Raw genomic sequence first — 21,890 nt, 5'->3', positions numbered from 1 at the left:
AGATTTTTCCAGATTAACCACGAGGCCCAATCGGTCGCATGTGGTAAGCACCAGATCAATGTCCTGGACTAATCTGGGCTCAGACTCCGCCACGATGAGCCAGTCATCAAGGTACGGGAAGATTGAACAACCCTGCTCCCGAAGGAAGGAGACCACAGGAGCAACACATTTAGTGAACACCCGTGGGGCAGTGGACAGGCCAAAGGGGAGCACCTTGTACTGGAAGACCCTTTGCCGGTAGACGAAGCTCAGGTATTTCCTGTGTTCTTCACGTATCCCCACATGAAAATATGCGTCCTTCAGATCCAGGACCGCAAACCAATCCCCCTTCCTGAGCAGGGCAATCACAGTTGCCAACGTTACCATTTTAAACTTAGTCACCCTCAAATAGGCATTAAGGCCTCGTAAGTCCAGAATGGGACGCAACCCCCTGTCCTTTTTGGGGACTAGGAAGAACCTGGAGAAGAACCCCTTCACAGAGCCTTCATAGGGCACTTCCCCTATAGCCCCCTTGGCCAAGAGCGATGTTATTTCAGTGTCCAGCTCGGCCATAGTGTTATTGACAGCGGTCAGCGGTGAACCGCATCTCGGCAGTTCAATGAATTCCAGCCCGTACCCCTTCTCAACAATAGTTAAGACCCATGAGTCAGATGTTATTGACTCCCACTCCGAGAGGAATGGCCTCAGTCTGTCTGAGAAGTTCGGTGGTACGGCTGGGTTGACCCTTCAGTACTGCCTCCCAGGGCCCTGCTGCTCCTTCTGCTGGGCTGGAGGCTGCGAGGAACGAGGTTTGAACGGCCTACGCCTCCTGGGCTGCTGCTGAGGAGGGTAGTGTCGCTGCTGATAAGCCGGGAACGGTTGGTAACTCGGCCGCTGCTGCTGGTACCTGCCCTGGTAGTGGTAAGGGCCGTACCTGGGAGCGTACCGTGGCTTGTAGGCGGGTTTGTCCGTGGGAGCTAGGCCCAAGGACCGTGCCGTCTGCCTGTCCTCTTTCTTTTTCTTTAAGGCCTCATCGGTCGACGCGGAGAACAGTGATTCCCCTTCAAAAGGTAGGCCTTCCACCCGGGACCTCACTTCCTGGGAAAGGGCCGTAGACCGCAGCCATGAGTGGCGTCGGAGGACGATGGCGGAAGTCATCCCACGAGCTGCCGTGTCGGCCGCATGGCTCCCTGCATTTAGCTGTTGTTTCGACAGGCGGACAGCTTCCGTCTGCAGGAGCGACACCACTGCCTTCTGTTCAGGGGGGAGGTTGCCAACATAGGATGCCAACTTTTCCCAGAGGTAGAGCTGGTACCCAGCCATAATCGTCTGGTAGTTGGCAATCCTTAGCCCTAGGGACGCGATGGAATACTGCCGTCTACCCAGGGCATCTAGCTTCCTTCCCTCCTTGTCAGGTGGCGCTGAGGGTGCTCCAGAGCGGCGAGACTGGAACTCCTCCGTGACGAGCGATGAAGGCGGAGGGTGTTTCAACAACGACGGCCAGGTGCCCTGTTTAATCTTGTAAAGCTGCTCAATCCTCCTCGAGGTGGCAGGTTGGTCACAGGGCACCTTCCACACCTTCTCGACAATTTCCTCTATCCCCTCAAGCATGGGGAAGCCGATGGTTGCAGGATTGTCCGCATAGACCCTCCTGAGCAGCTTGTCCTTGGTTTGGGGGACGGCTGAGGAGATGTCCATTTCTAAAGCTTGAGCCATCCGAGCCATCTGATCTGCGTAGATTCTCAAATCTTCATATGGAGAACTACTGCTCGGCGCCACATTGTCGTCCGGTGAAGGCTCGGAACAGGACTCGGAACCGTAATCTCCGACGCTGCCGATGTCCTCCCCTTCGGAACTGTGCGATTCCTCTCCTCGGGCCGGCGGAGGGAACCATGCCTGCCTAGAGGTCGAGGGCCTCGGTTCCGAGTATGCAAAACCAGGAGCCCCTTCCCATTGGCAATGGAAAGCGGGAGGCAGATCCGAAGCTTGACGATGACGGGAGGCCAACGAGCGCACGGAACCGACACTCCCCTCCTCGGACCGACGTCGCTCACGACTGGAAGCAGCTGCTGGTGAGCGGTGACCAGAAGACGACTGATCCCGGTGGCTCTGAAGAAGATCTTGGTACCGACGCAGCTCTGGATGACGACGAGCGCGGCTTAGCCACCGGAATCGACCCAGCCGTCGGTTCCGACCGAGGGCTCGGAACCACGATCTTCGGTCCCGAGGCGGCAGCTCTCGGATCCGACGCGGTGGAAGAAGCGCTTCGGGGCGGCCGCGCCGAACCCTGCGCTGGAGAGGTTGTCTTCGACGCCGCGGCACTTGCGGGGCGTGCAGACCGAGCGGAGGACACCGAACCCGCTCTCGAGCGCCCTCCGACAGAGGGGCTTGGGCCAGCCTTGGGGGAGGGCAGCGGTGTTGCTGTCGACATGACCGCTTTCCAGAGCGAGGAGTTCAGCCGGGCCTGCCTATCTTGACGGGCCTTATTCGTGAACCCCTGGCAGATTTTACAGGCGGTCACATTATGGGTCTCCCCCAGACAAAAAAGGCACAGGTCGTGGCCATCGGTCTGCGCCATTTTAGTATGGCACTTCAGGCAACGCTTGAAGAGCGCCTTAGAGGCCATCTTCAGGGGCGCGCAAATAAGAGAGGTCAACCAGTCCGAGTCAAAAACCGTTCTTTAATTACCGTCCAAATCAGTATCCAAAAAGCGAAGTCCGAAGTCCAAACCGATGTCCAAAAAACCAGAAGATCAATCACAAGCAATAAGCGCAGCGCAACGAAGCTAACGTTCTCCCCAAGCGGCGGCAAGAAGAGAACTGAGGGAAGGGGCCGTTGGTCGCTGGAGGAGCACGTGACCGTTTGGGCGGGAAAACGGTCGCTGAAGCGCGCGACAAACGGCCCCTTCGGAGCTATAGAAGCTATGGAAAATTCTCCGGCGGCTGGCCTGCGCCTGCGCAGTCCCCATGTGTGGAGGCACAGAAGAACGAAGATGAACTCCAGGGTTACACTACAGAGTTTAAAATCATTTGAATGAGAGGTCACTTGAGACTTATGGAAATTCTGTAATCTTTTTTAACAAATGTGCAACTTGAGAATAGCTGAAACAAATACACTTCTATAGTAGACAATGCAACCACTCATTACCCTTCAAGTACCACAAAACAACATCATGGCCTCCAGATAGCTTTCAGAATTGCGAAACTCACAACTCTTTGCCTCCAAGTTGAAATTCAAAACTGCACACACAATTTTTCTGTACCCTCCCACCAACTAAAGGCTTTGAAAGGCAAGGAAAAGAGATTTCCAGCAATCGATGTTACTTTGTTCCAATTCCCTACTAGTTGCCTGGTGATAGGTCTATACAAATAATCAATACAGTCAAACTGTAAGAGATAAGTAGATTGGTAAAAGGTAAAGGTAGTTCCCTGTGCAAGCACCAAATCATTAGTGACCCATAGGGGGACATCGCATCACAACGTTTTCTTGGCAGACTTTAGTTACGGGGTGGTTTCCCATTGCCTTCCCCAGGCATCTACACTTTACCCCCAGGAAACTGGGAACTCATTTTACTGACCTTGGAAGGATGGAAGGCTGAGTCAACCTTGAGCCAGCTATCTGAACCCGGCTTCCACCAGGATCGAACTGAGAGCCAAGCTAGAAGTGACGTCTGACACAGGTTGGACACTTGTCAGCTTCCCTCAAGTTTTGATGGGAAATGTAGGCATCCTTGTCTTGCAGCTGTAATGGAGAGCCAAGCTGTAAAACCAGGATGCCTACATTTCCCATCAAAACTTGAGGGAAGCTGACAAGTGTCCAACCTGTGTAAGGCGTCACTTGTAGCTTGGCTCTCAGGTCGTGAGCAGAGCTTGGACTGCAGTACTGCAGCTTACCACTCTGCGCCACAGGGCTCTTAAATAGATTGGATTAGATTAGATTTAAGCATGGACATTCTAAACCACCATCTGGCCTTAAGAAAAGAGCTTAATTGTGTTGATAAGGGTCAGATTTCGAGTTCACATATCATATTTTGCCCCTTTTTTTTCTTTTTCTTACAGCTCTCTATGGAGTTTTATTTGAAAAGCACAAGGAAGCAGCATTTGCTAATTATCGCCTGTGGGAATCATTAGGATTTGTCATCGCCTTTGGCTATAGCACTTTCTTACAAGTCTACATCAAATTATACATCGTTTTGGCTGTGCTGCTAGTGGCCATTGTCTTATATGGAATCGTTGAGTACCTGGAATATAAGACTTCTCAAATGTCCAACACTACCAATAAGGAGCCAATCAAATTCTCACAAGATGTTCAGCAATCAAAAATGTAAGGCACAATATTGTTCCACTAATAAACCCAATTTTGGCTACCAGTGATAGTGCTGACATCAATAGGAGCAATGCACAACAGGACTGGGGACCGGGGGAGGTTTTTCTAGAGGCTTGACACTGAGGAAAACCAGAAGGGAACCAGTCTCACAATGGGTGCAATAATACAAGCTGCTTTTTTCAAAAGATTTTAAATATTTCAGACTTTTCTCATGCAGAGTTCACCGTCCTGCTACTCATGACAAAATTGTATTTGTGTGCTTTTTTAATCTTTAGGGAAATTCAATAAACTTTTTCTGCCACTTGTATCTGTGTAGTGAACTGTTTTATAAGCCAGAGGAGTTAGCCGTGTTAGTCTGTAGTAGCAAAATCAAAAAGAGTCCAGTAGCACCTTTAAGACTAACCAATTTTATTGTAGCATAAGCTTTCGAGAACCACAGTTCTCTTCATCAGATGCATGGAGGGCAGAAAGAAACTGGTCAAATATAGAGGAGGAGAGGGGAGGGGAGGAGGAGAGGAGGGATGTAAACAACTCCTTTGATATGGAGATGCAGACAGCTCCTTTTGGTGTGGGGATCAGTTTGCTTGTGTAAAGGTTCAAAGGAGTTTGCCGTGTTAGTCTGTAGTAGCAAAATCAAAAAGAGTCCAGCAGCACCACCAAGACCATACAATTCCACTGCAGCACAAGCCTTCGATAACCACAGCCCTCCCCACCAGATACATCTGACAAAGAGAACTGCGGTCCTCAAAAGCCCACGTCAGGTGCCACTGGACTTTCCCTGACCCCGCCTATGTAAATGAAATCAGTTACCTGTGATAATGAGATAACCATTCATAGTCCCTATTCAGTCCCATCTTGACAGAGTCAAATTTACACATCTAGTGTTAACACTTAGCTATAAATGAAAGAATGTAACAACATAATAAGACCATTGCTGACTCAAACCAGTGGTCCATCTAGTCCAGCATGCTGTCTCACATAGTAGCCAATCAGTCACTCTGGAGAGCCAACAATGGTATAGAGGCCCAGGGCTTGCCTCAATATTGCCTCCCTGCATTGGTATTCAGAGGTTTACTGCCTCTGAATGTGGAGGTTCCCTTTAGTCACCATGGCTAGTAGCCACTGATAGACCTCTCCTCAAGGAATGTATCTAGTCCCCTTTTAAAGTCATCTATGCCTGTGGCCATCATCCTCTAGCATCCTCTGTCAGCAAATTCCACATTTTAATCACTCTCTGATAGAAGAAGTACTTCATTTTGTCCATCTTGAATCCATCCACTGTCCATCAAATTCAATGGGTACCCTCGAGTTCTAGTATTTGGGGAGAAGGAGAAAAAATACTGTATATCCACCCTCTCTCTACTCCTGAAGCTCTCCACAGTTGGTCTTGGTTTTCACTCTCAATAATTTTGTTCATCTGCAGACTTGGTTACTACACTGCTCACTTCTCAATTCCAGATCATTTAGGAACTAATTAAATAGCACCAGGACCCCACTGCTCACTTCTTTCCATTTAGAGAACTGTCCATTTATCCCTACTCTCTGCTTCCTGTGATTTAACCAATTTTTAATCCTTAAGAGACCCATCATCTTATCCTAAGATTGCTACACTTACTGTCTTTGGTGAGGCATCTCAACAAAAGCCTTTTGAAAATTCAAGTATATAATGAGTACTGGATCAATATTAATTACATCACTTTCTCAAAGACCTCTGAAAGGTTGGTGATGCAGGACTTTACTTTGCAGAAGCCACGCTAATTTTCTTTCAGCAGGTTTTGTTCCTCTATGTGCTTTGTAAACAAAAAGCTATGGGTCAGCTGTCAACTTTTCCAACATGTTCAAGCGTTATCATACAGTTTAGATTCAAGGATTGCAATGGGGGGGGTTGTTCAATAAGAGTAAGAACTCAGGCAGAATGTGACTACATGTAGTCTACATACCCTCCATCACTCTGGTGTTTGCTGGGAAACTGCTAGAATTATACTGAAATCCTGGATTCAGAGCCAGTGCATCCCAATGGACAGAATGTTTGACCTGATTTTGAATCCTAATCAAGCAGGCATTTGTGCATTATCCATCCCCTCAGCCTCAGTTTTCTGTCCATCAAATTGAGATGGTAATCAGTCTTTTAGAGTTTTTGTGAGGATGAATGAGGCAAGGACTATTGTTATGTGCTATCCAAAAATAATAAAAAGTGGTCATGAAGAAATGGCTGTGAGTCACTCAGTGGTTCCTGTTCAAATATCAGTTCAAAGAAAGATGGTGGTGTTGCAACAAAAATAAAATACCCAAACACATGCCATGGCTTGGATCCTGAGGTGCAGTTTGAAGAACATAAGAACAGCCCTTCTGGATCAGACCGGTGGTTCATCTAGTCCAGCAACCCATTTCACACAGCAGCCAAGCTTTTTTCCCCTGTGCAAAAACAGTGTGGGGTGAGAGAGTTTTCCCCTTTCTGCTGCTGCATGAGCACACAATACCTCCACAGTGAGCAGCAGAAATGGGGAAATGTCTCCCCTCTGCACTGTTTTGGACTCTTTTTTTTATAGAAGCCCTGAGCTAACGTGTGTCTACAGCAAGCATGGGTTGGCTCCATGGAAAACTCATAAAAGAAGTAATCTGTAGAGTGACCCTGAGATACACCACACAAAGATCCAGCAAAGTTTTCAGAGTAATGAGAACCACCTGAACTGACTACAACAGATACATGTGTGAAACCATCCTTTGTTGAGGATGACTCAGCAACTAGCCACAAACCATCTGTTCTGTTCTGAATTTAAATTATCTATCAAGATGGGCTCCACCAATGGCATTCAAATTCTTTGGGCAGGAGGTTTACTGACCAATTGGGGAGGGGGGGCAAACACAAAATTCAGTGTTACAGCACATGCACAGAAAATAACATTTAAGGATAGTGCTTTCTATCACTGAGGAAAACACAGTTTGGAAGGGAAAACATGAACTGGTAGCCCTTGGAAGAGAGTGAGGGGGTAACATGTGGAGGCACAGTTATGACATCATTGTAAATAATGTGCAAAACTAGCAGGAAAAAACAGGAGAGAACAGTATGTGCAGAAACGGCAACCATCTTATCTCCATTACTACAAACCACAACCACGTGGCTCTGCTGAAGGCTCCCTTTGGTTCCTTACTGCTCAGCCATTGCCCATCTTGGGATCAGGCTTCACTGATGTAGTTTTTTTCCATAGAGTTCTCCTAACCCACTTGGGTCCATATGACAAATGTTACCAGATCAGCACATGACTAGACTCCAAGTTGCTTCTTTAACATAACATTCACTATTCAACCCCAGGAATTGTGGTCCAAACACCACATTATCTAGACTGATTCCCTGTGGAGGTTTTTCTCCTAACAAAATGGAACATTTTTTTGAAGTATCCACACAGTACCATATTCTAATTATGCTCTGATCATCCTTTCCCTGTCCTTGCCTGTCCTCTTTCCCCAATTTGTCTTTCTCCAATCTTTTTAGGAAGAAACCAGCCTGCATGGGAAGATACACATTTTCAAAGATCCTGTCCATATCAGCAGTATTTCCCTTCCATCAGACCCTCACAGCTGCCATTTCCCCTGCCACACCACTGGTAGGCTTGGTGGGGGGGGGACTATAGCAATTACTAATTTGTGTAAAAACCTTCAGGGCGGGGGGGGGGTGGCAGGGAAAATGGCAGCTGATGGGAAAGTGTGCATAAAACTTCCATAGGGAAGCTCCACTGCACATGCCCCTGCATTCGCGGTGACAGCAAATGCAGAATGGATAATCCTCATTGTATGGATGCAGCTTTAATTGCTGGAATGAAACGAGGCTGTGAACAAGCAGAAAAGCTCTCAGGCCATAAGCACAGGTGCAAATAACATTGTTGCATTGGTGTTATTCCAGGTAAGGTGGATCCCTCCTTGCTTCTGCCATTGTTTTCCTACAAGCCCCAGCAGACTATGACACATGCCTCCCTCCACCAGCTCCACTGTTCAAGCAACAGCATGATCTCAGGGATGAGGTGGGCTTCCCATACTGTGGAAATGGATCATATACCAGACTAGGGCCGTTTCCACACAGCTTACCTTGTTGTGGAAAATAGCGAAATCTCGCGCAAAATCACACGAGAAGATGCTGCTATCGCGTCTTCTTGTGTGATAACAGCATCTTCTAGTGTGATAACAGCGTCTTCTCGCGAGATTTCGCTATTTTCCACAACAAGGTAAACTGTGTGGAAACGGCCTAGATCATCAGAGATTTTTTTTAAAAAAAAAACCTGTCAAATTTGACTGACAGAATGAAGTGAAAGAAAAGGGAAGCTGAAAGTTCTTGTGACAATAAGAGCATATGCCTTTGTTCTCAAGATTCTGTTTTGCATTGCTAGGCAACCCTCTTTCAATCCTTTCACCCTGCTTGCCTTTTGCAACATCCAGGCAAGAAGAAGAAGCTGGTGCCATTTGTGGCTTTTTGAACCTTCAAAAGGCAATCTAAGCAAAAGCACAAGTTAACTGATGCCCTCACCCTGAGGCTGAGTGGTGCTGAATGCATTACCTTGATGAACACAATGGTAATTTCAATGCGGAAAGAGCAGCAGTAGCACAGCAGAGAAGCTCTGGAGGGAAAGGTATGTGAATATTTTTGCATTGAAGAATACAGATCCCAGTTTCCTTAAGAAAAAGGGATTGCTAGAAAAACTGAACTGAGAACACACATATTGAAGAGGCTTAGGGTCTGAGTGAAGGCTTTGATTCAAATCTCAACTCTGTTCTGAATTAATTTGGTGGCTACAGGCAAGGCACACTGTCAGCATCAGCCTGAAATATACACTATAGGGATACCAGAATACCATTTGGAGCACTTGCAAGATAGAAAAGTAACCTTTAAAATAGGAATCAGCAACTGGAAGGCATCAGACCAAATCTAGCCAATCCTACAGAAAAGAGAATTGGATAGTACAGGTGATCAATAAACTCCATCTAGTCTCCAAAAAGGCACTTTCATAAATCTGGTTGTTGGTCAGGGTTGAAGTAATATGTAATATAATTAACTGCCTTGAGAGAGATTTCATTCTCATTGGCTGGGCTTTAAACATATGGTGACAAAAAACAGAAAGCACAGCTTTTTGTGTTACTTTTATACTTATGATATGGTTCACGAAAGGACATGCACATTTTCTATTCAAAGAGTATAGCAGAAACAATCAAATGAAATAGGCCAGAGAATCACAGCCTCACAGCAAATAGAGTGAGGATTATCTACCTAACAAAGTGTCATTATATGATTTAATATAAGAACTTTAGAATAAAAAGTACATTTTTGTTCCCATATGGAATGGCTACTATTATTTGTAAGTGTAGACCCACAGTTTCTTCACACACACTCTACACCACCATTTTGTTTCTGTTATTAAATTCCAAGCCCTTTATTATAAAAAGCAGGTGGGTTTATTAGGTAGAAAACTCTGGAATTTAATTAATGGTTCACATTTAGGGTTGCCAGCCTCCAGGTAGTGGCTGGAGATCTCCCGGAATTACAACCGGTCTCCAGGCCACAGAGATCAGTTCACCTGGAGAAAATGGCTACTTTGGGGGGTGGACTCTATGGAATTATGCCATGCCAAGGTCCTTTCCCTTCTCAAACCCCCAATTTCTCTAGGTTTCTCCAGGTTTCACTCCCCAGATCTCCAGGAATTTCCCAAGTTGGAGCTGGCAACCCTATTCACATTACAAGTTGAAAAACAGCATTTAAAAATAAAAATATGAACATTCTTTTGATTTTCAGTATTTGTCTTCAAATTGGTAAATGTTTTAAATGTTTTCAAATTGGTAAATGTTAAATCTCAAAGAGATCAGGTTACCAACATCAAGGAGGGGCTTGGAGTTCTCCTGGAATTACAGCTGATCTCCAGACTACAGATATCAGTGCCCCTGGAGATAATGGTAGCTTTAGAGGGTGGACTCTATGTCCCACTGAGCTTCCCTTCTCCCCAAACTCCACCCTCCCCAAACATTACCCCCAAATCTCTAGGAATTTCTCAAGCTGGAGTTGTCAATCAAGCTGGAGTAAAGAAGAGCAAAACAGAGCAAAAAAAGGAGACTTTGCTTCACTCTGCTCTCCCTTTCCACCTCTTTTTCACCACTTAAGGCCATATTTAAACATTAAACATGATGCTGAGGAGGCAAAAGAGCTCTCCCATGTGACTTTGCATTTGCACAGCTCTTCATTTATTTGCAGTGCAAAGCAGCTAATTAGCATGCTAACACAACAGCTGCCTGGACTACAGACCTCTGATGCATTAAAACTAAGCTGCTTTGCACAGTTGCTGCTCAGTTAAAAAGAGCAACAGCAAAAGTGCTGCAGGGGAGTGTTTTTTGCCTCCCCCAGCCAGGAGAGCCACCTGGCGAGGCACCCTGCTGAGTAGAGATCTTCTTTTTGAATTTTTTTTTATAATAACCAAATTTACTTATTTGCAACCACAAAAATCTTAACACAATAAGACCATAGCGAGTAAGAAGGGATCAGAATGCTGAAATGTGCAGTATAGCATAGGTTCCAATGGTGATTTAGAATTTATAAAATACAGAGTTTTAGTTTTGTTTCCAATGGTAGAAATGCAGAACAGAAGGACAATGGCTTCTCCAAACTAACATGAGACACTGAAGAAGATGTCACTCTGGCAAAAAGTTGGTCACAATTCCCAAAATGATCTGATTTGCACAGCCACAGAGGAAATAAGGTTTGCATAGTTTGTTTTATGTTTTATTTTTGTCTCCAAATGTAAACTATGGTGTTTAGCAATTTGATATCTTCTTACAGAGAGAGTAATCAAGAAGGAGAATCATTGTAGTAAAACAGATTTGCTTGGTCAGACTATCATTAAAACATCTGCCATTTAAAATTTTTAGGCAATAGATCGATTGCCTCCTATTGGTTGTGAGCTGCTATTTTATATGCTTTTAAATATTTATTGGATTGTTTGTTATTGTCATTTTAAATAATTTTAAAGTGTAACTTATCTTATACTGTTTTATTTGAGTGTAATTCACCCTAAGCCTGCCTGTGCAGGGAAGGCGGAATAAAAATCGAAAACAAACAAACAAACAAATAAATAAGATGTCAGGAAGAAGAACTTATCTGCAAATTATTATTATTATTAAAACTGCAAACTGACCAGATGAGTTACTATGAACAGGAGGCTCCCCAGCTCCAGCCTGGTTTCCTTTACAAATTAGTTTAAATACGGCTCTGTGACCTTACTGAGACTAAATGCCACTAGCAGGACTTTCCCCAGTTCCTGGCCACCTCCTTGATTTCAGTTAAACTTAACTGCAATTAACTTTTAAAAATTGTACATCGTGTGTGGTACATTAAATACTTCAGAGTGAAATTCCAAATGAATCATGGCTATAGAGCAAGCCACTCTCAACCTTATTCTCCTTGATGACCATCTCTATCACTGGGCCATTGTGATGACAAAAGGAATAAAGCTTATATGACATGTTGCACCTTTTAAAAGTTGCTGTATTTTACAGTGATATTTGATACATTTTTGTTTGTTTTTTGTACATACACAGTACTGCAAATATGGCTGGATCGAGGAGCCGAAGGAAAGGTATTTGATTTTTTAAAAATTTAGTCTTCCTTAAACTCGGTAGCTTGTGTTTTCATAAGCTGGTGGGTTCATTAATATGACTCCCAGGACACCTTCATAGGAGTAAGCCCATTGAAGAACATAGGACACAATACTGAGTAAACCTGTTTAGGATTGCTCCCTATGATCAACTTAGTTTGGCATTCTGCAAAACAATTGAACTTCTCTTTGGACTTGAAACATGAAACATTTTCCAGTATGAACCTTAGATAGTGTGTGATGTCAGTTTTCCACAAAGAGGCTAATATGCATGAAAGCCTAGTTCAAGAAATTTCCTTCCATGATGATGATGATGATGATGTGCTTGTATACCACTCTGCCAGACAGATTAGTATCACTCAGAGGAGTGAACAAAGTCAGTGTTATTATCTCAACAATACAGCGGGGGAGCTGGGCCTAAGAGGGATGGCTTAACCAAGGCCACCTACTGACCTCATGGCAGTAGTGGTAAATGAAGCAGCAGAGTGCTGACTCACAGCCCAACCTCTTAACATGGAACATGTGCTTCACACATTTCCAGAGTTATGTGTAGAAGGGGAAACATATGCCTGCTCCTCCTCCATGGAACTTGGATAGCTGGTTCAGTAAATGCGTGAAATGGTCTTCTTATGTACTGCTAGAAGGTATGAGGAGGGGACAAGGAGGTTCCAAAGCAGAAACAGCCCATCCATAAATCATCCTAAGACTGCAGTCCTAAGGATACTTACTGATGGACATAACATCACAAGCATGGCACATTGGCACAAACTCTACATATCTAGCAAGAAACATAGGCTACTGAGCTGCTTGTGATAACTGGTGTAGCACAAGAGCAGTTGAAGAAATTGAAAATATATACAGTTTAAATGTTTTTTTAAAATCAAAATGGAGAATACGTATTTTTCATACATGTTTTTATTATATATGTTTTTTAACTTGTTAGCTGCCTTGGTGGCCTTTATGAAGGCAGAAAGGCAGGAGAGAAACTCTGTAAATATATATATCCTTTTATATCATTCAGATAGACCCTTAGGGCGGCTTACAGCTTGGTGTAGTGTTTAAGAGCGACAGGACTCTGATCTGGAGAACTGGGTTTGATTCCCCTTTCCTCCACTTGAAGCCATGTGGGTGACCTCTCAGTCCCACCCACCTCACAGGGTGTTGTTGTGAGGATAATAACAACCCACTTTGTAAACTGCTCTGAGTAGGCATCAAGTTGTCCTGAAGGACAGTATATAAAATGAATGTTATTATTAAATTGCTAAAATTAGTTGAATTGGTATAAACATCAACAAAACTTCAACAACTAACCCAAATTTTAACCTTGTAAAACAACAGAATGTGACATAGCAGTAAGACAGAATATCTTTTTTTCAAGATATTATCTTGATGCAGATGATATTGGGAGTGGGATAGTTATTTTAAAATAGCATCAAGTAAGTGCTCAGCTACTGAGACCGCAGGACTAGAAAAAATTCTGGAGGTAGTGATCACACTGGTCAAATTCTTTTTGTTCGTGTGATTTGGTTTAATATGATATTTTGGTTTGATCTGGGGAGGGGCTGTGGCTCAGTGGTAGAGCACCTGCTTGGAGGGCAGATGGTCCCAGCTCGGCTCCTGCAATCTTCAATTAAAAGGACCAGGCAGTAGGTGATATGAAAGACTTCAGCTTGCAATCCTGGAGACCGACTGCCAATCTGAGTAGATGATTCTGACTGTAATAGTCCAATGGTCTGATTCAGCATAAGGCAGCTTCATGTATTCACGTGGTGTGAGTTGGGGCCTGTGAGGACACTATGAATTTAAGTGGGTGGTGCTTAATAGGTTCTACACTTCCCAGAAGGCTTTGCAAGATGGAGCAGAGAGATCTGGCTGGGATAGCAAGTTACTTGTTCTCTTTCTAATACTGCTTTCTGAATTATAGAAATAGTTAATAGTACTGCATATTGGATACAGAAAGCTATACTTAAAGCATGTTATATGCTACCAGGAATGGCTGGTTGCATATTGCAGTACAGGATCTGAGAAACAAGGAAAGATGGAAGAAACTTTAAGAAACTGAACAAATAGAAGAAGATGGAACAGCCCAGAATTCCAGCCCTCCTAGCACTTTCCAGAAATTCAGCAGACAATTGCAAAAGATTCAAACTAACCTCTTTATGAAAGCAAATGGAGCTACAGAAAAAGCTGATGAACAAAATGTAACTATATTTTTAAATATTTCTGATCAGAGGCATTAGATTTATTTAATAGTTTGCAACTTAGTGAAGAACTGCAAACTAGTTATGAGACTGTTACAGACATTTCAAGAATACTGCATCCCTAAACTAAATGAAACCTTTGAGAGATATCAGTTTCATATGAGATTGCAGAAGGAAGGGGAAACATTCAAATCATTACAGATTTTTAGACAATAAGATTCATCACATATCTTAGACTGTTAAGTCAAATCTGCAAATTTGAAGGACTTGCAGATTAGAGGCCAAGTTATAATTGGCATAGAGGTATCTGGCCTAATGAAAATATTGCTTGAAGAATCTGATCTGATCTTGTAAAAAACAATCAGAATTTGCCTAGCTGCAAAGCAGAACATGGTCATAATGTAGGTTCTGGCAGGAAATCAAAACAATGCAACAGTGGGTTGGACCAACAGCCTCAGAGCCAAAAGTACATGCAAAGTCAACACAGAATAGCTTCTTCAAAAGTCTATAAGAATGAGTGTTCATGATGTGGAAACAAACACAGACCTAGGCAATGGCCTGCCTTTGAACAAACCTGCCATATTTGCAAAAAGCTGAATCTGAAAAATTTTCAAACAAGGAAAGACTGGGCTCAGAAAGAAACAAAATATCAATGTTTTGCAAGATGAAGAAGACATCAACACTCCTCTGCACAGAGAAGACCACAGCACCAGCACAGGAGAAACTTTTTTCTTGGGAAGTCTGCAAGAAACATCAGCATGCATTGAATTACTGTAAACACAAATGGGATTTTTGTTATCTACAAGTTGGATACCAGAGCTCATGTAGTATCAGAGGTTACTTTAAGGATCTAAATAGAAAGCCACGCCACACTGGGTACAAACAGATCCAACTTAAATCTTACAGCAGAGAGCTCATTCCAACCTTGGGAGTTTGTGAGCTAGATGTTCAGGTAAACAATAATATGGTAAAATTATTGTTTGTAATTGTTGTAGGTAATGGGATACCCATATTGGGACTTAAAATATATTATACTAGGTCTTATTAAAAAGCTGTACAGTGTGGAAGAGCAGAGGCATACAAACATTGAAGATCAATTTCAGGATGTCCTTATTGGCATAGGAAAGCTCTCCGAAGAATATAAAATAGAACTGGCAGAACCTAATTTTCTTGTCATACATGTACCTAGAAATGTTCCTCTAGCAGCTCTTAGACACAAGCTAAAAGAAGATTTAGATAGACTGATTGATCTGGATATTATAGAGAAAGTTGAAGACCCCACAGAACAGGTTAATTCTTAGTCATAGTAGGCGCGTGGCTTTGATGGTGAGCCATGCAGAAGCCATTATCTGTTGCTCCCCCGTCTCTCGCTCTTAAAATAACTTTAACTTATTAATTTGAAACAAATTAGTCTTGGAAAATGACACCCAAGGCTTCGAAGGCTAAATAGAAACTAAAGAATGTCAGGGGAGCTTCTTCGTTAGAGGATTTTTTTGCTTCAGCAGAAGCAGCCAGCACTTCCATAGCCTAGTCAAGCCACGGAGATATAAACAATGCAGGCTCGCTCCTAACAACAACATTCTTATTAGAAGCCTCGGAGAAACAGCGTCAAGAATTAAAACAAGAGATGATGGACATGATAACCCCTTTAGCTCACTGTATGGATGAACTGGAGACTCAGCATAAGCAAACTGTTCAAAAAGCAAAAGCTTTAAAGAAAGTTGCCAGCTTGGAAAAAAAGACTGGAATAACTTCTCAAGATGGCTGGTCCAGAGAAAAAATCATGATATTGGAATCTCATTTAAGAGATAAAAATTTAAAATTTCGTGGGTTTTCATCAAATGCTGAAGCAGCAATGTAACTCACTATTTTTATAGAGTCCTGGTTAGCTACTTCACTAAAACTGGAGGAGGGGGTGTTTGTGTGAGCCTTTAATTGTGAGAGCCTACCGAGTTGGTAAAACAACAAATATTTCTGAGGCCAGCTCTCCCAGTAGGGATATGGTGGTGGAGTTTGCTGATTACTGGACCAGGAGGAAAATCTTGATGGAAGCACGCCAGCAGAACGGCTTGGAATTCCAAGGAAGTAAGATATCTGTATTTCCTGACCTCCCTTCAGAAATGCTCAAGATTTGCAGAGACTTAAAACCCACTATTTCTAAACTTCAGGCAGCTGGGGTTAAGTATCGTTGGCTACGCTCTGGCAAAATGTTTGTGGAGTATAACCAAGCTCAATATATTGCATATGAACATGCTTCTGGAGCAGCTCCATTCTAATTGATCTGCATTCCCTGAGGCAACAATTAAGCTTTTCTTACCTGATCCGTAACTACTTGACCAAGGTGCCACCTGGCACCTTTAAATGGCGGCTTTTCGTTTTGTGGCTTTGGGCCATCTCTTTGTGATTCAAGCAATGTGTAATTTATTTTGATGTGTCCTCTGCCTTTGCATGAATGACAGTAGAAATCATTTCTTGCAGTAACTTTTAAAGCAGTTTCATTTGACTCAGCTCTCTATTCTCCCTATGCAATCTTTCCTCTTCCCGAACTGAGAGAATTCCTGGGAGATTATTATGTTCTTTCCCCTCAATTGCATATAGTATATTGTCATAACTGCTTGGAAGACTTATCAGAATTAATACAGTCATATTCTCATCTGGAATCTTCTTCCCTGTTGCTGGACTAATGCAAGCATGCCGTCTAGGTGGCATCATCAGATTCTTTCATTCTTTAGCTGTATAGCCATTTTAGTAAATACATCCGAGTATTTAGTGAGGATTTTATATGGAGTCTCCTTAGCTCTTCCCAGACTTGCTTAGCTGTTTGCATATTTATCACCCTTAATAACCGCAAATCAGTTAGAGCATTAATAAGATAAGATCTTGCCTTTTTGTCATTCCAGTCCCACATGGCTTGTTGCTCCGCTTCATCAGCTCCCCCCCCCCTCTGGATTTGAGTGCCATCCCAGAGATCTTTCTCCATCAGATGCACTTTCATTCATATGCACCATATCTGGTAGTTTTCATCTCCTAGCCTATCTATCCAGAGGCCCTGCTGTGCACCACAGGGGGTGGCCATCTTTGTTTCTTTGTTCTCCGCCATGCCTCTAAGCCTTGCTGGGCAGTTAAGCTTCAGGAGGCTTTCTGCCTTTAAATCAGTATGCGCACTCTGGAGCCCATTAACCCTGTTGGCAGAGTAACAAATAAACAGCAGTAGTTGCATAGTGGTGTTTAAAGGTGTAAAAAGAGTTTAGGAACTACATTTCAGATAGTAAAGAGGAGAGACAGAGATAGCTGCTCCATCTCTATACGTAGTAGAGAGAGTGTGCTCACAGAGAGGAGGATATTGCCCTGTTTAGCCCAATAGGAGACAAGACAAAGAAATGACTCTTAACAGAGAAGTGCTGTCCTCACTAGAGATGGGTACGATCTGCATTACGATCGAAAAACCCCCATGATAACGGCGATCGCGCGATCATGACTCAGCGGATCGTGATTGTCCACGGCCAATGATCCAGTGATTGGGAGGGGCCTGGATTGGGGCGATTGGGCTCGGATCAGGGATCCAGACACTCAGGTGCCAGCAATCTATTCCCCTGGCAACGGAGCCAGGGAAATGCCTGAGCTCTGTTTGCCCTCCTTCTGTCGACCTGGAAACCCAAATGGAAGCCCAGCTTTCCTTGATCAGCAGGGCTTCCTCCCAACCAAGGAGCAGCAAAGCAGTCACAAGTTGGGAGAAGACACCCAGGGGAGGGAGGGGAGGGGGGTGTTCTGTAGCCATGGGCACTCCAATCTCATCCCTGAAAACCCTAATAGGCAGCTCTGACAGCCAAACACAGACCTCTTGTGTTGCTGAATGGGACCCATGCCATGGGCTCACAGGCTGGGTTTCACTTTCTGCGAGCAGTGGAGTGGGACAGAGCTCTTGATTGCTACTTGCTAGCCTTTGGAGAGAGAGACTGAGAGAGTCAAACACCGCCACAACCCACCTTCCCACATAGCTGGGAATACCAGCGTGCCCCGCTGTGGAGTCCACGATCCACGGTTCGGGAACGGGAGATGATCGGTGTGGATCGTTAATTCGGGATCGTCGCCGGCGCCAATCCATGATCAGCTGGATCGTTAATTTTTTTTGGATCGTGCCCATCTCTAGTCCTCACATTCCTATCTAACTGATCCTTGCTGCCCCCAGTATGGTAGGGTCTTCTTCTCTTCTTCCTTCTTGTACACCAGACATTGCTTCTTCCAACAGAGTGATGTATTCTTTTGTGGAAGGGAAAGATGTGAGGACATTTTGACTTCAAGTGGCTGCTGTTTAACAGGTTCTACACTTTCCAGAGGGCTTTGAAAGGAGGAGCAGAGAGATCTGGTTGGGGTAGTGAGTTACTTATTTTCTGTCTAATACTGCTTTCTAAGTTATGTAAATAGTTAATAAAAGTTCATCTTTTGTTATACTGCAGCTTGGATCCAGAAAGTTATACTTAAAGAATGTTACAGGGTCCAGAAGTAATGAGTGTCTAAAAGCCCCTGGTGTTTCTCAGCAGCCATTAATAAATTAGAGTATACGTAAGACTTGAAGTACATGATCTGATGCCAGAAACTAACCCCTACCATGAACACCGAGGTCCTAGAGTTCCCATCAAATATAGAAACATTTGTGCAACATCAGCCACTATGATTAGCAGGCAGGATGTGGCCTCTTGATGGGCCAGACTAGGTATAATAATTAGGAGCCCGGTCAACAAACTCCTGCATTCCATGATCTAGCCCAGCTCTAGCTCAACTCTCCCAGTTCCAACAACTGATCAAAAGGCTCTGATTACATGTACACACACACAAGGGCCCTTACTGTGCCTGGCAATACCCTGGGGCCTTGACAAGGTACAGTCCGGATCCATTAAAAGCAATGGAAGTCATTTGACTTCAGTCAAATTGTGGCCTACATTTCAATCCAGTGTTGAAAATTTCTTTTAATTTCATTGCTCTGAATAAAGAAATGTGTTCACATGCACAAGGCATAGGTAATGCCATCAATTTTTTTTTAAAATTAGGCATGGGTGGTTCAGGTTACAAGTTTTTAAAAGCTGAAATTAATTCATTAATGCATTTAATCAACTAATTGTTTCAGCCCTAATACCCCCCCCCTTTCTGATTTTCCAGGAAGCAAAAGCTACACAGCAGCAAAGCATGCTGATTTGAGAAGGACTGCCAGCCCACTGGTTTTCCGGCTCCATAACAGTGCTCCGGCAGTAGTCCGTGATATTCTACTGGAACGTGGTTGGATTGAGTATGATGAGCACGAGCAAGATAAAGAAGACTGGAATCTATATTGGCGAAATTACCCTTTCCGGATGACCGACCACAGGAGTATTAAGCCATGGCAGCGACTCAATCACCACCCAGAAACAATCAGGATCACCAGGAAGGATTATTTGGCAAGGCACCTGAAACGTATGAAGGGAGTTTATGGAACAAACCTCTATGACTTCAGTCCAGCTGCATTCATCATGCCGAATGACTATATTAAATTTATCACAGAATACACCAAAGAGAGGCAGATACCAGGCAAAAAGCCGAGTTACTGGATCTGCAAACCCGTTGATAGATCTCGTGGAAGAGGAATACTCATTTTTCAGGACATAAAAGACTTTGTCTATGATTGCATGGTCATTGTGCAGAAGTATGTCACTAATCCTTTGCTTATTTCTGGATATAAATGGGATCTCCGGCTCTACGTCTGTGTCACAAGCTTTTCTCCCCTCACTATTTATACTTACGAAGAAGGTCTGGTGAGGTTTGCCACAGAGAAATTTGACCTTGAGTCCCTGGACAACATTTATGCCCATTTGACAAACACTAGTATCAATAAATTTGGGCCTTCATACAGAAAGGATAAAGATGTCATTGGCTCGGGATGCAAATGGACTTTTAGCCGGTTCCGAGCCTACCTACATAGCCGCAATGTGGATGATGTACACTTGTGGCAAAGGATCAACCACATTGTCATATTGACCCTACTTGCCATCACTCCATCAGTTCCACTTACATTTAACTGCTTTGAACTTTTTGGGTTTGACATTCTGGTTGATGACAAAATGAAGCCCTGGCTTCTGGAAGTAAATCATAGCCCAGGCTTACGGTTGGACTGTCCCACTGATGCAATTGTGAAGAGAAGGTTGCTCCATGACATTGTTGACTTGCTGAACTACAAAGAGAATGACCATCTGAGAAAACACAAAGGAGCTAGTAGGAGAATTTCATGTTTTAGTCGATCACAATCTTTGTTGACAACCCGAGCAGAGGACTCCTTGGATTTCCTGGCTTGTGAGAAAGGAAGCAAGTCTGCAGCTACTTCCCCATGCTCATCTCTCTTGCGGATTAATAAAGGAGCTCCACTATATGGTAGACTGGGTAGTGCTTATCCCAAGACAACTTTGACCTCTCAATTGCGTGAAAGGATGAACATGCCAAAAACACCACCGCAATCAAAGCCACAATCTAAAAGCAAACAAATGTTAAGAACTAGTCATTCAATGTGTGAACCTGTTCAGTCTGTCCACTGGTTCAGTTCACCTGAGCTCTATAACTATAAGCCATCTATCCCTCCATATTTTCTTTCAGATAAAGATAGGAAACCATTCCCTCGAGTGGGAGACTTTGTCCTTATATTTCCTTTCAATGAGGCTGCTCTTGAAGCATCTAGGAATGGAATAAATGTCAAAAGCATAATTCAAGAAATACATAAATTAATGAGCAAAGAATTACAACCAGAGCAAAAGAAATTAAATAAAAGGTTATTTAATCCGTAGATAAGCTTAATGTATTAAAAGTTATATTTTTTCAAAGAATCTCTTAATCACATGTGACACTGTGCCATGTCCATTTCAGATTTCCTTGAATTAAACTCTGCATGGTAGGTTGGAGGTAGGGGAGAGACTGGCCCAAGAACATCCAGGAAGTAGAGGGTTGAATGTGTCTCCCCCAGCTCCTAGTCTGAAGCACTAACCATTTATTTATTTTTGTGTCTTCTTAGAGGAATCTCAAGATAAGCTTTCAGGTGACTATCCAGATCATAGTGCTTATAAATACGTTAGGGATATTGTTGTATTGGTGGAGGATATCTACAACAAAAATGACCATGATGTTGGATGTAAGACTAACAAAAACTACAACCATGTAGTAGGAAAATTTACAAACAATACATAGGGTAAATAGTCATCATATAAGTGTCTATATGATCCTATCAGTAACTCATAGAAGCCTATAGAAGCCACTGTTCACCCAATCAATGCAACTAGTCATATACAATCCAAAATAAATACCATTTACTGGCAAGGTTCACATCAAATATAAATTCTTATATTCAATACGTGTTTTTTCAATTTGCAGTTAAAGTGACTGCAATTTACATGTTTCTTCAATTTGCAGTTAAAGTGACTGCTATGAAACTGTAAAAAACAGCAGTAAGTAAACTGTTTCCCTAGTCTGGTTTAACAATTGATTGCAAACATGAGGTATTAAATGACCCTTTCCTCTAGTTCCCAGTTTGTACATTCAAGAAAGCGACAGCTTACTGATAAAGGCTGTCTCCTCACAGGATACTCATGGAAGGTTGCTGGCTTCCTCACATGATTTTTGACATAATCCGTTTACAAAATGCCACAAATCACGTTTGTGAGGTTTTGTAAATGGATGGTGTCAAAAATCGCACGAGGAAGCTGGCAACCTTCCATAAGTATCGCACTATTTTTAAACCATG

General features: G+C 43.4%; 2 protein-coding genes across 5 annotated transcripts in view; both read left to right on the top strand.

The window, feature by feature from the left end:
- Nucleotides 1-4,610, top strand: part of UNC93A (unc-93 homolog A) — a 42,180-nt gene extending 37,570 nt beyond the window's left edge. For 3 of the 4 annotated variants that reach the window (XM_055000793.1, XM_055000785.1, XM_055000777.1), the window contains one exon: nucleotides 4,038-4,610. In XM_055000793.1, coding sequence (XP_054856768.1) covers nucleotides 4,038-4,306 — 269 coding nt within the window. In that variant the 3' untranslated portion in view covers nucleotides 4,307-4,610. The remainder of the gene's footprint in view (nucleotides 1-4,037) is intronic. The other variant, XR_008598373.1, reaches the window with a different exon arrangement.
- Nucleotides 4,611-8,751: 4,141 nt separating this feature from the next.
- TTLL2 (tubulin tyrosine ligase like 2) lies at nucleotides 8,752-21,292 on the top strand. Its single transcript, XM_054972036.1, has 4 exons — nucleotides 8,752-8,927; nucleotides 10,913-11,039; nucleotides 11,878-11,915; nucleotides 19,292-21,292. The coding sequence occupies exons 2-4, from the start codon at nucleotides 10,969-10,971 to the stop codon at nucleotides 20,938-20,940; spliced, it is 1,758 nt and encodes a 585-aa protein (XP_054828011.1). The 5' UTR covers nucleotides 8,752-8,927; nucleotides 10,913-10,968; the 3' UTR covers nucleotides 20,941-21,292.
- The last annotated feature ends 598 nt before the right edge of the window (nucleotides 21,293-21,890 follow it).

Source organism: Eublepharis macularius, chromosome 1, assembly GCF_028583425.1.
Source record: "Eublepharis macularius isolate TG4126 chromosome 1, MPM_Emac_v1.0, whole genome shotgun sequence".
Classification (NCBI taxonomy): Eukaryota; Metazoa; Chordata; class Lepidosauria; order Squamata; family Eublepharidae; genus Eublepharis; species Eublepharis macularius.
The sequence above is the reverse complement of the archived record's forward strand: the minus strand, read 5'-3'. Positions and strand labels throughout refer to the sequence as shown.